This window comes from Falco punctatus, assembly GCF_963210335.1.
Source record: "Falco punctatus genome assembly, chromosome: 5".
Lineage (NCBI taxonomy): Eukaryota > Metazoa > Chordata > Aves > Falconiformes > Falconidae > Falco > Falco punctatus.
In genome coordinates, this window is record NC_137584.1 from 50,889,847 (window position 1) to 50,907,702 (window position 17,856).

Sequence of the window (17,856 nt, forward strand, 5' to 3'; positions counted from 1 at the left end):
CCAATTACTGCACATTTGAAAAAAATCTCCACTGTTTCAATATATCAGCACTGTTTGAATACTATTCAATACTATTCAAAACGATTTCAATATTTCAACAATGACTTGCTCTGCAAGACACTTTTCAAAGACTTTTGTAAGAACCCTGAAGTATGTCATCATCCCTGGAGGTATTTAAAAGATGTGTAGATGTGGTACTTAGGGACATGGTTTAATAGTGGGCCTGGCATTGTCAGGTTTATGGTTGGACTCGAAGATCTTAATCTTTTCTAACCTAAATGATTCTATGATTCCATAATAAGGAACTTTCTCTTCAGAGAGGTGAAAGTATTAAGAACTGCAGAAACATTCAGTAATACCAAAAGCTTTTAAAGTAACAAACAACGAACCGATTTACTAGATTTCTAGCTTACACAAGAAGTGAAACTGAAGATGGAATATCTGACAGAAAATGCTTCTTTCTCTTTTCCTAAGCAAGACTGAAAAGAGAGAGAACTCACACTCAAAGGAGAAAGGCCTACAAGGATGTAGGTGGCAATCATATTGAAGAAGAGTTGTCTGTAGCACGCAACAAAACTGTCACTCTACTTAATACTGTACTTGTATGCGTTGAGAATTTGTTTAAGAGGAGCTATGGGCTGATATTTTACCATTCAGTGGCTGTAAAGTGAATCAGCCAACACTGAAAGCTCACACAATATTTAACAATGGGGCCATAAATTCCAGTGCCTGCCACAAATTCCAGCCTGGAACAATTACAGGCTATCTACATACATTCTCCTGACATTTTCAAATATGTACACTTTTTGAATTTTTCTGCAACACTGGTTTGTATTTTTGGGCTATCTGCCACATTTCAAGTTGTCCCTGAGGCTGTACTTAATAGAATGGAAAAGTTTTGCTGTAATTTATACTTTAGGCATCAGACTGGATGATAAATACTCAGTCTATTACACCAAACATTAGCAGCTTCAAGATGTGGCTTCAAACATGGTTTGATGGGCTTTTGCAAAACTTCTAAATTAACAAATAAGTGATCAGAACAAAATTTCATGCAAAATAAAACTCAATATGCTAATTCAGGAACTGTGGTCTGAAGGTTGGTATTAGGATGTGTTTAATTTTACAGTTCGTGAGAATTTCATATAATAAACTTCTAAACACTAATTTATTTTCAGAAAGAATGTCCTGATAGCTTCTCTAAGAAAGTCTTAAAGTTTTGTATTAGCATTTCATCTCCGTTTCCCTCAGACTCACTTATTCTAACTTCTTTCTAGGCAGAAGGTTATACATTGTAAATGATCACTCAAAAACCTGCTTATGGCTTTTTCATTGCTTATTGCTTTTTCCCTGACAATTCCCTGGTTTCTTAGAGGTTCAACATAATCATGGCCAAGAGACAATCTTACACACTTTAAGAAATACTTAAGTTTTCTTTTGCAAACTTCTTAGTTATTTACTTCCATTTCATATCATTCAATCACCAAAAAAAAAAGATATCAATTTTAATTGAAAAGCCTCAAATTAATACAGTGTTATATCATAGCTCACTTACTTGTCCATGTAATACAAAACCCCTGAAGTTCTTTAAATTCTTTTATAAATAGAAACAGGAGAACTGATTTTCTTCTATCAAGTGCTGGATACTGAAGATGGTATTAGTAAATAGTGGTATGATCCCCAACTGAAAGCAACTTCTAATTTTTAATAGCAATGCAATATATATATTTCTACACGGACCAGTGCTCTGCATCCTTCTCTCAACTGAAAAGCAGCTTTTCCATTCACAGTGTAACCACAATAATATACATGGAACAATTTACAGTAATTCAGTTTGATAGTGGTGAGGGATCTCTCTTGCATGAAGCGCTGTACAAAACACAGACCTACTGCCCAGGTCTGTACAGCGTTACTGTCAAAAAAGTTTCCGATTTAATTATTTTAAATTTCCCAAAACAATTAAAATCTAATCCAAATCACTGTCCAGATTAGCATGCTATCCCATATCAGAAAGCAGCACAAACAATATCAGACATTCTATTAAATCTCAATCAACTAAAATGCTTAAAGCATCCATTTACAAGTTTCATACCACCCTTTTCAAACCTACTGTCAAAGACTCTATGCTCTTAAAAGGGTATGACCAGCTAAACCTTAATGCATGCTTATGTTTGATTGTCTTTTCCTCATCTTTTTGCTTTCAATATCAGACTTATTTTAGTCATTGCAAAGCAGTGCAGCTTTGAAGAATATGTGGATTTGATCTGGCAGCTTGGAAAGAAAGACAGGTCAGATAATATGTCATTAAAATTATTACATATATCAGACATGCTTTATGGTGTACTAAATTATTACATCACGCCAGTTAAAAGACTACTTACTCTTTCTTCTATACAGCATGGACGGATTTTTAACAATCAAGAGCTCCATAATTGCAAGGGCAGACCTCATAAAGACTCAAAAATCAGTTTCCAAGATATTTTAATTAAATCCCAAGTCCAAAAACTCTCCACAACAAAGCAGACAGGAAGAATATTAGCTGGAAATACAAAGCTCTATGACACTAACATCAGAGATGAACTTATACTGCTTTAATGGCTGACGAACAGGCCTTTTTTCAGCCTCTGAAAAAGATAGAACAGCTATGAAGTAAATCTCCCTAAAAGTTCATGTTGTTTTAGAATCTCTGCCTCTGGTTTCAGGATCACCTCTGACAAATATTAGTATGTTCTCTTAATTACCCATACATATACAAAATTGTAAGTGTTCACACAAAAGGAGCAAGAATTAGTAATCAAGAATACATGTAGCAGTCCATACAGTTGTGGGGGATTGGGCTGGAACACCATCATGACTCTACCTGATGTATCAGAAGATGTTTATTTCCAGCACGTTTTGAAATGAAATACAAAAGTCCTCAAAGTCTCACTCAACTTTGACTATGTCTCAGATAATACCCAAATAATTTATGTATAGGAAAAAGTCCTTCCCACTGTGGATGTTAGCTTTCTTACATGCTCTCATTTCATGAGGAAAGCGCTAATCTTAGTGACCATTTTAAAGCTATTATACTTATTAAATAATAATCTGAAATAATACCAGAGCAAGAATTTTAACAGAACATTCTTATGCTCAAGTTTTTTACAGATTCAGCGTTTTTCCAATCCGATAACCTAAATATTGCAAGATGAATTTTAGCTCTTGAGCAATGTTCACAGTATTTCAGTATTTTGCTTACATCAAGCCACTGCATTCATACGTTTCTAGCTCCACTGTTTGTAAGATGAAAACAGAGATCCCTACTGTACCATTAATTGCTGATCTGACTCTGAAACAGTGATTTCATTGTCATGGGTGATGGGATTGAGAAATTCTGTGTAACTCCACTCCTCTAACAGGTACAGTAATAAGCTGTTAGTTCTTTAGGCAAAAGACAGGAATCTGTTGGAAAAAGGCTTTATTCTCTGCCCGTAATCAGTAACTTGAGGGCCTTCTGTAGATTCTGCACAGCAGTGCTCACATCTTCATACTGCAAAGCACTGCCAGCATATTTGCAATATTTTTGAGCTCTGGCAAAGTCCTCTGGAGTCAAACGGACTTCCCCTGCAAAAACATAAGTATTACAAAGTTACTATAAAGGAAATCTGACTGAGGCTTCCTTTCACATGATTTCTGTGTTTTACTTATATTTGCAGTAATATTATTAAACCCAGGCTAATATTTGTGGTAATATTACAAAGACCAAGCTACATGATGTACTACTTTAATGGACAAGCTATTACTTCTGTTCACTTTTCTTTCCATTCATATAATGTTTAACTACTTTGCTGCTGGCATTTGAAAAATATGAGGACCTTTCTAGGTACAAGTATTTATATGACCCAGTGCTTTTCAAAAGTAAATCAATGCCTTCGAGAAAGATCTGCTCTTCATCTAAGGCAGCAAAGGAGAGCTTTTTAACGACTGTAAGTTAGCTATAATCACATTACAACCTGCAAGAAACAAGGACAGTGTTTTTTGTGTTTACAGTGTAATTACTTTGCTCTCTTCTTCAAGAATTATACATAATTGAAGACTGTTCCTTCTCAACTGGAATAACTTTTCAAAATGTGGAAGTGTTTCTCACCAGCATGTTTTTGCACATTTTATATCTCTGCTTTATCCAAGTAAAGTTTATGCTTCCATTTTTATGTAAGATGACTGAAAACAAAATTGATCCCATTTAATGTGCCCATTTTTTTTTTAATACTGGAGAACACTAGCAAAAGGATTCTCATACTGTAATATAAAACAATTAACTTATTTATTAAGCAGAGTATTTTCTTGACGTAAGTTAAAAAAAACATTGGGAATTCTGTAATGCTCAAACACATTCATTCACTCTTCTAAAAAGCATAGTAGGGACTTGTGCCGTAACTGGCAGAAGATTTAATCTGTGAATAGCATCGCTGGTGCGTGCATAAAATATAGCACGGTTATGTTACTGTCCCTCCTTCAACCCACAAATTCACCAGGAGTTTTAAGACTAACACCATGCCATGCCAATAACCTATGGACAAATTATGAAGATTTTACTCATGTTCCTTCAGAACAACTTGTAAAAGACTGATTTATGTGGACATGGATAAATATATGCAGTACTAAAGGATTATGTATTTCTTTAATAGGTTTCCCACACAGCATTTTATAAGCAATGAACAGATTTCACAGATTAAGAAAAAGTGCATTTTAAAATGTACCATAGATTTTATATAAAAATATGGTTAAACTAAAGTTCTCTAAGTACAGCTTTCTAATTTTAAGCAAGGACATTAATATACTTAAATGCATTTTTTATGGTACAGTTTCAGTTAGCTGGATCCCTTTCTTTCAAAATAAAACTGTTGTTAGCAATACTGTGAGAATGTTTACTAAAGAATCTCAGTGCTTATCAGAAAATGTCTATTATATTTGCTTTTCCTTTCCCCAATCTTATTACTTAAGAACAGCGTTTGAACAAATAAAACGGAAAACCTGGGAATATTAAAAACTGGATTGGTCTGCTGGTTTTCGAAACAACCCGACCCAAATAAAAAACAGAAGGGCAAGTGCTCTTAAGATTAATTTTATCATTTTTTAAATATACTCTAGAAGTTATACTTATTTTCCCTTCAATAAATACATATAACCACAAAATAACTTTTGAATACTGAGGCACATGACAGCTTGGTGGGCTCATTATCACTGTGATATAGATTAGTTTACTGCTGAGTAGGTGAAGACACATTAGATCTCTTAAAATACATAGACATGTAAGTAAATATGCATGAGGGAGTGCATAAACACAGACACACACTTAGGTTATTTTGTAACCTAAATAAAGTCACAGACTAAAAGCAGCTGGGGTCAATCTGCAAACACATTACTGAACATCTTTAAGAAATTAAAAAAGACCGAGCTCCCCTCAAAGTGGCTTTATGTTATGATGCCAAAAGAAACTACAAAATCATTCTTTAAAAACTGGCCAAGGCATCAGTCCAGTATTCAACTAATTTATTGGAAGGAAGCCTAAATTCACCAGTCTAATCTTATTTTTACAGTATGAGCTCTATTAATGTTTTGCTGGCATAAAGCCTTATTTATTATGAAATCTATTTCAGATGCTATTATGACATAACTTGAGGGAAAAAAGGTAACAATTTTAGATTTATAAACCAAAGTTTACACAGTAAGGGTGTTGATCTTTTGATGTGCTCAGTGGCCTCAGCTCCTATTGAAGTCAACACCTCACAATGGACAAGCAGGATAGAAATAAAATAGCTCTGTGTTCTTAAGTTTTCAAAACGTAAAACTTAACTATAATGTCTGTACTTACACCAAAAGCATAACCACAAAAGTTAGTAACTGACTTCAGCTTACATATTCCAAGGGATAAGCAGATTTGAGGAATGGAAAGCAGCTTTGTTGAAAAGAACCTGGGGGTCCCAGTGGACACCAATTTTTCCATAAGCCAACAATCTGCCCTTGTGGCAAAGAAGACTAATGGCGTCCTGGGCTGCACTAGGAGAAGTGTTGCCAGCAGGTGGAGAGAGGTGATCCTTCCCCTTTATTCAGCACTGGTCAAGCCACACTGGGAGTACTGTCTGGGTCCTTCAGTACAAGAGAGAGGCTGACATCCTGGAGAGAGTCCAGAGAAAGGCCACAAAGATGATGAAGGGCCTAGAGCACCTCTTACATGAGGGAAGGCTTGAGAAAGCTGGGACTGTTCAGCCTGGAGAAGAGAAGGGTCAGGGGGATCTCATCAAGCTATATAAATACCTGCAGGGAGGGTACATAGAGGACAAGGCTCTTTTCAGTGGTGCCCAGTGACAGGACCAGAGGTGGTGGGCACAAACTGAAACACAGGAGGGTCCTGTCTGAACATCAGGAAACACTTTTTACCGTGAGGGTGACTAAGCATTGGCACAGGTTGCCTGGAAAGGTTGTGGAGTCTCCATCCTTGGAGAGATTCAAAAGCTGTCTTTTGAATTAACAGTGCCATTTTTTTCTCAAACTTCTTCCTTCAGTGCTGCAAATTAAACCATGGGGAGAGTGCAGGGACCGGGGAAGACACAAAGGATGTGGACCTGAGCAACCTATTTTACAGGAGCCTTGCTTGAGCAAAGGGGCTGGACCAGATGACCTCCAGGGGTCCCTTTCAACCTCAATCATCCTGTGATTCTGAGCTCTAAAAAAGCCCAACATCACTCACATGGGAAAAGTATACCATATCCTGAAACAAACCTGCTTCTGTGTTAATCTGAAATTGTTAGCACAGTAGTTGTATTTATTACTGAAACATGACAGACATATGGAATCCATAACAAGAAATATGATTCTTTTAGTTTAAGAGGAATACAAAGTGAAAACCAAAAGGTTGGAGGTGCTGAAAATCATGTCAGGGAAAAAAGCTGCTTCAGAATGAAAATAATGTGTATTTTACATGACACATCTGCTTCTCTCCCCGGTATCCTTTTCTATCCATCAGATGGTTTTCCTTTTTATGAATTTGCCCAAATATAAGGCACCTGATTTAAGAAAAAAGTAATAATGCAACCTGGTGTATAAAAACAGTGATGGCAAAGATAACTGAAGTAATTTTTGAAACAAGATGGTTTTTTACCATTAAAGCACTTAAGATACTAAAAATATAAATCCTCCGAGATGTCTTCTTAGGATCATGAAAACATGTAATGTCATATTATTATTATTTCTACTTTGCATGTAGAAAATCAAACATTATTATATGCACAACTAGAATGGAGAAATGGTTTCTCTATACTATGCCACCTGTGGAAGGGAGCATACGGTACTGTAAGAAGATTTTATAAAAGCTCTGTGTAGCTCGACCATGAATGCATTTAGTATTAGCAAAATCTAGAGGTATTAAATTTTTAAAGCAAACTACACCAGAGAAGTGCACGCACACATTATACAAAGTTGCTGTGTAGCTCTACATTCTGTTGTCACAGACATTAACCTATGCTTAATTGCACAAGCTTTGACACTTTCAAAATCAGTTTTAAACTCTGAAACATGTTCTCACAAGACAGGACAATTATTAAAGGATTAACACTGACCAAAATCAAAGGAGTACTGTTATTTTAACTTAATTTTCTTTTGATAAAATATTCCACTTCACCACCAAAAGTTCCCCTCTCATCATAGCATTAATCAAATTGCTTCTCCCCTGTTACAAGAAAGAAAATACATAATTTATTTTAAAAGTATACATTTGATCTTAGTACCAAAAAGAGTCTTGCAGTTATAGTGTAATATCCTGTTTGGCTATGCCTATACTAGTACATTCAGCAGTGCCAGGGAATGCATCTCAGCACTCAAACTTGACTGTCTACACTGTCAAAACTGCTGGAACAGACTCCAGTATGGTTTTGGCCCATGCAAACTAGCACTTTCCCAAACAATTCCTGGGCACGACTTGTGGTCAGAGCAGGCTAGAGACCATTCAACACTGGCAGCCTTCACAAACTACCTTGTTTAGAAAGTTTAAAAGTTTAATAGTATGGATGTGAGTGGTTCTGTGCCAGCTGTTCTCAGTGTCAAATATTTACAGGCATGTTTAATTTATTAGTACAGACACAGACCTCATGTCTAAATCATGGAGCAAGTGTACTTTGTACTGTGCTGGCTCTATGGATCTACTGGAGGCCTCCACCCCACCCAAAGGCAACTTCAGTTCCATAGGAATGGTGCATATCAAAGCCTAACCTCAGCAGCCAGGATCTGCCCCAAATATATATTGCAACTCAGGAATTGGGGAGGGCTCCTGGGTCCCAGTTTAGTACATCTGTTGTGAGATACAGGCATTTCTAAATCTACTTACAGGTCAGGGAACAAGGCTACTGTGGAACAGAGTACTGTTGGCACAAAAAAGACTCCTCAGCAGCATGAGGAGAAGAGTATCTGTCATTACATGTACAGCTGAAGGGAGGAGTCTTTGGGTAATGACCAGGCACGTATGACAGGACAGTGACAGGCAAGGACAAACACATTCCACTGCTCTCAAGCTTCTTAATTCTATGCATGCAAACATACTGTGACTGACATATCCCTTATGGCCTCTCAAACTGCTGCACGACTGACAGCATATCTTCTAAGCTTTCAGAACCAAGGATCTGTACAAGCTTCTTCAGGTGCACTTTTGTAGAACTCCCTCATAAGAATCTAACATGTCAAGCTGTTACATGACCAAAACTTATAGTGACACAATGTATTTGCAGAGGAGGAAGACAGGCATGCAAATACTCAGGTTAAATCAAGTTAAAAGATTCATCATTGTGCTTAGCAAGGGTCTTAATCTCTTAAATTACACAACAGTAGTTATTATGAATTCTCACAAACACAGGGTATGTTAATCCACTCAATTCCTTTATATTTATTAAATCAGGTTATCACAGGTAAGTGGCTAGAGGGAGCAATGCACCGATATCCAGATACTGAATAATGAAACTTCTAATGCTTAATGAAGAATTAAAGTTTCAATCAAAATTATGACATTTTTGACATCTAGAATTAAACATTCAAACCAAAAAACAATGATGGCTAGAATTTCCAGAGTAGTTATCCAAAAACCTAGTAGAATGACTGTCTAGAGGATCATGATAAGCTGGTTAATTATAAAAGCTTTGCTGCCAAACAGAACAAGATTTGCTTTCCAACTAGCAGTTACTACGGTAAAGCTTAAGTAAAGCCTTCAGCTGTTAAGGAGCTACTGAAACACCCACAACAGTCCCCAAAACTCAAAAACTGTCACCAAATTCAAATGGTCCAGCTACAGGTTTGAGGTATTGTTTTCAATAAAATGAGTTAACTGTCACGAGATGTTACAGTAATATGCCAGATGAACAAAAGGCACACCCCATTGTTTTTCAAAAGAATACTAAAGGTTAATATGTGTCTATCAAATGTAAATTTCATTATTTTTATCTTTTTAGGACATCTTCTAAAAAAATAGCTTCCTAATAAATTAAGATTGACACATCCTTAAGCAATCCTATAACACCAGACTAAAAGTTAAACACTGAATTCCTGTTGTAGCATTCCAATCAAAAACGTTTTTTCAGTAAAGCTGGCATTTTAATATAGACACTGTCTCCAACAATGTAATAAACTATATAAATAAATATTTGTAAGTTACAATATACAAGAATATACCTATCTGAACTTGGTAGTCATAACAGGCAGCTTTCAACTGTACTTAGTACTGGAACTTAATACATCAATTCCATATACTATCAGCCTTCCCTTGGTGAGGATAAACTCCAGGGCAGAATGTGAACGGATTTCATACTCAACATCCATGTTACGTTGCCAACAAAAAATCTGATTATTACAAACAGGTATAACTTATCTTTATTATCTCTATTCCATGGACAGAAAAATTCCTAGAGAACATTTAATAATTTGTCCAAACGTATACCAGCATTCAAATTAGAATCTAGGATGATTCCAGCTTTACTGTCAGTCAGTGCTCTTTCCCAGTCCACGGTCTCCCTAAAGTTAGCATTTATGTGTGCATTTCAATACATGTAATATAGGTTATCAGTGATTTTAACATCCAAGACACATGGCATTTTAAAAGACAAAAGGCTTGATTAAATGGTACATCAAAATGACATCATTAGCAGTATCTTATAAATTATTTCATTTAATACAGGTACTACTTATAATCAATAAGCACACATAACAATTATGCTGCAACAAAACACCACCACAAATGTTGTGATTCTTTAACGAAGTGAATAAATAACTTATGCACTTACCCTGTAGAAGAAATTTTAAGTAAAAGGAATGTGTGTTAATTACCAAAAACATAACGTAGCAAGGCCATCAGGAATGCAGGCTTTGCTAAGTATATCAGAACGTCACTTGAGAAGCAACAGCGTAAATAGTAAAAAGCCTAACACAATGCTAACTCATTGGTTCGAAAAAGTCAGACAACACTAATTGTACACTGTAGCAAAGCTTTCAGAAACTATTAAACTCCCAGCAACACAATGTTCAGATGATGTCCATTCTTTTTAAAGTTTCTGAATTATTAGCATTCAGATAACAATGACATTGTTTCTCAGACTTCTTCCTTCAGCGCAGGGGAGACATACAGAACAGAGCACGTCCACGTACAGACAAGACAAATCCCACTGTCTTACCTGCAGACTGAGCACTGTAAAGGGAAGGATCAACCAGAGGAATATTCTGAGGAGCAGGCTGAATGGTGTTACTTGTCACTCCTGCAAATCAATGCAAAAAATTGGCCTCGGGTTATTTTTCTTTATAGACTTTAAAAGTAAGCAGAAAATAAGAAAACAGAACAGGTAAATCTAATGACTGAATGATTTTTAAATTAAGCTGCTGATAGCTTCCCATTTCTGAAAGTTTGTAACAAATAATTTAAAAACCCTCACTTCAGGCTACAAACATCATAAAATATTACAGAAGAATTTACAGGCTGACATTCATTTTATCAGTGCAGTATTTCACAGAAATTTTATTTCAAGCATTAAAAAAAATAAGAGAAATACTAGTCCAAAAGACACTGGCTACCCTAAAGTATTGAGGAAAACCTGCTAAAGAGGAGTATGAGTAAACTTTTACATTTGAAGTTTAAATTCTGCCTTTACATATCAGAAAGAGTCTCCATTATTGTATTTTTAAAGCTCCGTGTCTGCCTTCTCACACTTGCAAACTATCTTCTTCCTAATTCCTTCAAAAACAACTGGTGAGAATAAAAAAGCTAGCCAGATTTATAAAGGAAATGGTGATGCTAGAAGAAGAAACAGCACTTTATGCTGTGAGGCATTCTTATATCTGTGTTCCCATTTTAGACACTCATTTGCACTGATCTGAAACAATATTTTTGCAGTATGTCCATAACATAACAGACTAACGTAAAGTTACTTGTAAACCATCTGCTATGTAGGAAGACAGTATAATCACTTTTCTAAATTATCTATTAATTCATGGAATTACTAATGGGGTTAAAACTATGTAATGTAAATAATTTATGTATTGCAACAAGGTACATAACTCCATAATTTTCAGATCTGGTAAAAGCAATGAGCTAAACATTTACCTAGGCTGAATGTAAAAAACAACATTCGCTCCCTCCCAGACCTAAAAAACCGCACCTATCTGAAGGATTTCCCTTTGATAAAGCTAAAAAAAAAAAAAAAAAGCATCCTGAACTTCTCATGGGGTGAAGCATTTTTAAAATGTGAAAGTATCAAGACAGAGGGGCTGTGTGACAAAAATACCTCATACGTTCCATAATATAAAAATGAATCCAAACAATCAAATCATCGGCATAATTGAAATCAAGAGCTTTCAATTTTTTAGTCTTATTAAACATAATTATACAAAGATAACATGAGGTTAAAAGGTTGTATTCACAAATCAGCTAATAAAAGCTTTTTTTGGTTTGCTTTTCTTAAACACAGCAACTGGGAAGAACTTTGGATTTTTAAGAATTTCATTTATGGTCCAAAAATGATACAGAATAAGGGGGAGGATGTTGGAGCCAATACGTTTAGCAGCAGGGACAAATTTTTCATTAATATTATTGTCTGAGGTCAATCACACTAAAGTACTTGCATGGGAGAAAAAGCATAAACAAAACAGAAGAAAAGTATGAATGGTACATCAGGAATGATTTTTATAGCATCGTTGTAACAGTTTCAACATCACGTTCCCACATAAAGAACAGCAGTATATCTGCACAAGGAAAGCTAAATATGAAATAAAGTAATATAATTTCATCTATCAAGTGAAAGATTCATAGTTCTTTACAGTATAGACGTGGCAATGCATGATTCTAAAGAAGAAAAAAACCCATTCTGTCTGCAGGAACACTCACTCTTTCACTCCATATATCTCTTCTGGCAAAGTGCTCCAAAATACGAAGTGTGTGTTTTAAAAACCATAAAAAAATATTTTCAGTGGCATTTTTATGATGCTAATTTATTAAGTTGTTTCTGCCACAGAATACTGGTATTATTTTACTTTATATGTAATGGAAAGAGGGCTAGAACTTACTTCTCAATAAAGGCATGAAAGTCTTGGGGTGTGATTTGTCCTTACCTGTGTTATGAGGTACTTCAGCTGGAGTGTTAGCTGGTGCATGGGCACCAGGTGGTATATGTATGCCGGTGTAATTACTAGTTGGTATGTTGTTAGCTTCATATGTAGATGCTGCTGCTGGTTGAGTTGTTCCGCTATGGAGAGAAGATGACCCTGCTTCTTCCCTTTCAACATCTGTTAAGACAACACAAAACTGGAATTACTGTAATTCTTCTGTACAAACACTCGAAAGCTTAGGCTCCATTTTAAAACTTCCTTTCAAATTTTTGTTAGTAGAAAAATTGCCACCACAGCGTGAGACAAAACATTTATCAACTCAAACCACCTACAGTTAATTTGTAAAAGTAAAAAAGCAACATAGCATAGGATAAAGACCTAGAAACTGACATACTTTCAAAGATCTCTTCTGCTTAAATTATCTCATTATCGGTCTGAATATAAGCATTCTGTCTCATTAGTACAAACCCTTATACCTCCATGTACTGCATCCACAGTAGTTGAACAAGATACTACAAATATGCACTATCTATATTTTAATACAAGCATGAACCGGAATATGGAAAACTGTATTTGCCTTACAAACATTTTTTACAAAGACAGACAGAGCTAATCCTTCCACCCCGTATCAATTAAACAAACCACAAAAAAATAAAAAATGGGAATTTTTGGGGAAGTAATACCAAGCAGGAAAATGAAATGCAGCTTAGCTGAGTCATAACAGTATCTAGATCAATTAGAGTACATAATGCACTGTAAGAATAATGAGGTTTAATATATCCTATAACATATACAAAGAATATATATTTTTCAGTCTAGTCATGTTCTTATGGTTCTGGTCTAATTTATTCAATGTTGCTTTGAAGGCTAATAGTCTGATTTTATTATATTAATGAGCCAGTTAATTTAGAATATGAGATGATTTCTGCTCCTTAATTTGAATTCAGTTCAATTTTAAAAAAGCTACTTTACAGTTGACGTGTTCATCTGAATCAATAATGACAGATGGAACGAGCAGTCTTGGGAATGGCTTTGTTAACAGCCAGTTTGAAATGGAGTAAAATGAATATGGGAGCACAAAACTTTTATGTGTTTAGAGCTGGCAAAAGATGCATTCTTTATGAAATCCACACTGATCTTCAACTATAGAAGATTATGTGTTATGCAAGCACCTCTACTGCTTAATAATTAAACAGTCTACTATTGGAAGTATCAGATTTTTTTCCTATGTTAATTCACTCTTCTTCCCAGAAAAAGTTCAGGTACTACCTTTACTCAAAAGGGCCAAATACTTTCCAATTCATAATAGTATTTACTACAATAAAAGACTATAATGAGGAGTAGAACTAAGAGTATTGTAATTTGGACAATTGTACTGGACTTTAATAAATACATAGTTAAAGAATGTATTTTTGTTTTATATTGCAAAGTTGTAGTGGTTTACTTTCATTCAGAACATCCGAGTACTAAAAAAAAATAATCCCCCAAATCCAATCTAATACCAAAAATCTTTATTTAAAAGGACTAAAAAGCAAAAACCCTAGAAGTAAAGTTCTGCCAGGCGCGTCAAGCACTGCTAGCAAAATTTAATATAAAAACACAGAGCATGGTAACATTTTTATATATTACTCTTGTGTAAATTACTTTCACTTGCTGCAACCAGTGCTGTGGCTTTATGAAGCTATTTTGGATACATGCAAACAAACATCTGGCAGATCTCTGGAAGGCAAAGGATATCTTAAGGTGCCAATTTTTCCTTTGCTGTATTTCTTCCTAGTAACTAATACTGCAATATAATGCATGGAAGTAAAATTAAGTGTCTAAAAATTGGCAAAAAAAAAAAGGTAGCCACAAAGTTGGATTTTCCAGGGTGTCTGCCTGAAGCTAGTATTTTGGGAAAGCTGTTGAAAAATTATTAAGCCACTTTTGAGAATGAGGAGTGGGAGAAAATATTCTTTCATTGTACTTAGTACCTCAACTAAGAGAAAATACCTCTCCTAAGTTTTTGCTCCGGCTTAAACTGTTAATGCATTTATTCCTTTATTCTGACGCTTGCTGCTTCCTGTTGTCCTTATCTGGCTCTTCAGTCCCACTCTGATTCCTCTTTGCACCAGAATTTCACATCATGTATCTGCAACCCCTTGCCCCATACCTCCCAATCAGCTTCAAGCACCCTCACTGCATAGTTCATGGTCTCTGATAGTCACTCTGTAAAAGTGCAATGCTGTAGGCAACACTGGCCGTGGAAGATATGAACTCAAATGGTTAAAGTCTGGCAATGTTATAAACAAAAAAACCAAGACAAAAAAGTGCTGACCACCCTTAATAACAGTGCCTGTAAGAGGTAAATTCATAAAAGGGTGATATACTTTTATATCAGGCATATGTAACAAAAGATCAAGCTCAACTGTTTGATTTGCTCATTATGCAATTGGCAAACACTGAACTGTATTAAATATAAAAGTAGCTTTGTTTAAATTAACTCTTCTTAGGTGTTTAAAGTGCCCAAATGCCATCAAAGCATGGTAACTATTCTTTCTACAAAGCAAATATTTAAAATATTCTTTATCAAAGATTAAAGTATTAGAACAATTTTGAGATATGTGCTTGCAGTATGTGTGAAGAGTTTTAACAGTAGCATTAAATGAAAAGATTTCAGGCTGCTGGAAAAGAACATTTAAGTCAACAAACAGAGTTTAAGTTCTGTGGTTAGAACATCCATAACATTATTGAAAAACAACTCTTTCTCCAGGTAAAGAATGCTATAAAAAGTAGGGAATTAATCTAAAAAAATAAAGCTGCAATAATTTAAAATTTGAAGTTCCTTGCAATTTGCTTAAGGATGCTGAAATATCAGGCTGTAAAAGTGTCACAATTGTTTCACACTGTTTCAGCTCCAGATGAGTTTGTCTTTGAACGTCATCAGCCTTTGTGCTTGGATCCCAGCATAATGAATCCATGTGCTCTTTAGATTTTCCTCAGAGATACAGTATGCCCAGAATATCGGCTTGTTTGGTTTTTTTAATTATTATTTACCGAAGGCAAGACTTTGTGGAGTAAGGCTGATACCCTTGGCCCCATAACCAACTGTCCAAAGGTATTTTCATACAAATAGAGGAGTCTCAAGGCTTCATGGCATTCCCTTGTCTAGTTTAGATGTATAGCACTGATTATAAAACTTAAGCGGTTCAGAGCACTAGAGTTAAAACTAGCAAAATTTTTATTTTAAGGAGTCCAGACTCCTTCAATTATCTGGACTCCTATTTTTAAGGACCCCAGAGAATTAAACAGGGCACAGGAGTCCAGAGAAGTAAAAAGGTAATTTATTAATTTTAATTTAAAAACATTTTCTTTTTCTCATTCTGCTGGACTGTTTCTCTTTAGCTTGAGATGTTGCTAAAAGATACACAATGTAAGGTTCTATTGGAACACTGCTTTTTAAATTTTTTTCCTATTTTTTTTTGCTATTTATTTTTTTCCACTTGCTATTTTTTCCTTATTGCTATTTATTTTTTTCCACTACACTGAGAAATGGACTCAAAAATCCACCAACTTTTTCCTTCACTGTTCTTTCTGCTAGTTGGGACTACAAAGATTTCCTGAAATTCTGTAATACAAATGTAGAACACAATAGTATATATTGCAATGAAAGTGGTGACATTTAATGTATTTTACTATGGCTATACCATGGACATTTAAGAACTTTTTTGTATTTAAAACCAGATTTTTAATTTTTTCCACATTAGTGTAAAATCTTGGATGACCTAGGGCTACTGCTAAGTGACCTTTATGTGTACTCTAGGACTTGCATTCCAATAAATCATGTCATTTTAAGGTTTCCATGGTGGCATCCTGACAAAAGCATCCATAAATCCAACAGCAGAACTGCATAAAGCATGCCTATGTTACTGTAAAAACATCTCCAAGAGTTACAGTATGGTTTTCAGGAATCACAAAGAAAATACCACTTTGGAAAAAAATGGTAATTTGTCAAGCTACAGAGACCTAGTTTCACTCTGTTTAAACAGACTTTTTCCACTTGCAAGGGAAGGAAGAAAATGAGCAAGCAGAAAGGAATGGGGAAGGTTCAGCCATACACTCAAAATAATGCTGCTTTTCTTCTTACGATGCACAAAGCAAGAATTGACACTTTTTTTACTGATTCTTCTAAGAAAAAATTAATTTGCATAGAATTTTTGTCTTGGTTATGTAAAGCACCATGGACACCTACACTATGCAGCTAACTTCAAAAATAAATGTCTAAAAGTATTTTTCATTTAATTGCTCAGAAAATAAAACTGTGAGAAATTCTTTTACTACATGAAATAGAATTCAAGAAATAAAAAGATATTGCCAAATTATAGATATTGCAGGGTCCCTATCATTAAGGATGTTAAAATTTTGGCTCATTCAGCATTTGCTACCCTTTAAGTTGCATGTAGACGTAACTTGGTAATGAGAGCAACAATCTTCGCCAATTCATATTACTGCTTGTAATGACCTACAATGAATAGTAAGGATTTGAGTAAGATCTGAATTCCACATTCCTTCCTACAACAGTTTCTTTTGCAGCCTTGAGCAAGTCAGTTACCTTTGCCTCCACATTAATAAAATGAAGAGCAAGCCTATTTGTTGCTGCTGAGGGACAATTATTGTTTCTACACAAGCTGCATACACAGATTTTTAGCAAAAGCTCTAATCTTTGCTTAGAAATTCCATTATTGCAGTTGTCCAGAACTCATAATTCATTTCACATAATCAGGTGAGCTTTGAAAACATTACCACACCATGAGCCAGACCACTAAAGAGCACTCATTTAAAGCTAGAAATATTTAACTGAGCTATTCATGACATTCACTATAACAAAAGGGGGTTTTCCCATGTTGTCTTCTCCATTAGATTATCAAACTGGTATATTTTGACTTACAAAAATGTGGCAGTGTTTGCAGCTTGAGTTGCAACATAAGTTTCTCTACAGCTGCACTGGCAGTTAAGAAAACTGCACTGAAAAAGACTGTAGGTTAAAGAAGAAATTAGTTTGCTAATGCTTCACTTAAGTATAGCTATGCCTAGACTGGAGCATATTTCAGTGGGTAAGACAGCCATTCCAGTTTTTGAAGTCCGCAGGGGATCTTTAGGTAAGGAAAACATAGTAACAAGAATAAACCAGTAGCTTGGAAATCAAACTGTATCATACCAATTATTTTTTCACAAATATTTGAACTTGCAGTGTTTCTGCAGTAT

The 17,856-nt window shown here is 35.2% G+C and overlaps 1 protein-coding gene across 5 annotated transcripts in view; it reads right to left on the reverse strand.

Annotated features, from left to right (window-relative positions):
* Window positions 1-2,464: 2,464 nt before the first annotated feature.
* The window catches only part of VTA1 (vesicle trafficking 1), a 39,925-nt gene continuing 24,533 nt past the window's right edge, over window positions 2,465-17,856 (reverse strand). For 4 of the 5 annotated variants that reach the window (XM_080390081.1, XM_080390082.1, XM_080390083.1 and 1 more), the window contains 3 exons: window positions 12,616-12,789; window positions 10,689-10,769; window positions 2,465-3,603 (listed from right to left, as the gene is read on the reverse strand). In XM_080390081.1, coding sequence (XP_080246207.1) covers window positions 3,458-3,603; window positions 10,689-10,769; window positions 12,616-12,789 — 401 coding nt within the window. In that variant the 3' untranslated portion in view covers window positions 2,465-3,457. The other variant, XM_080390084.1, reaches the window with a different exon arrangement.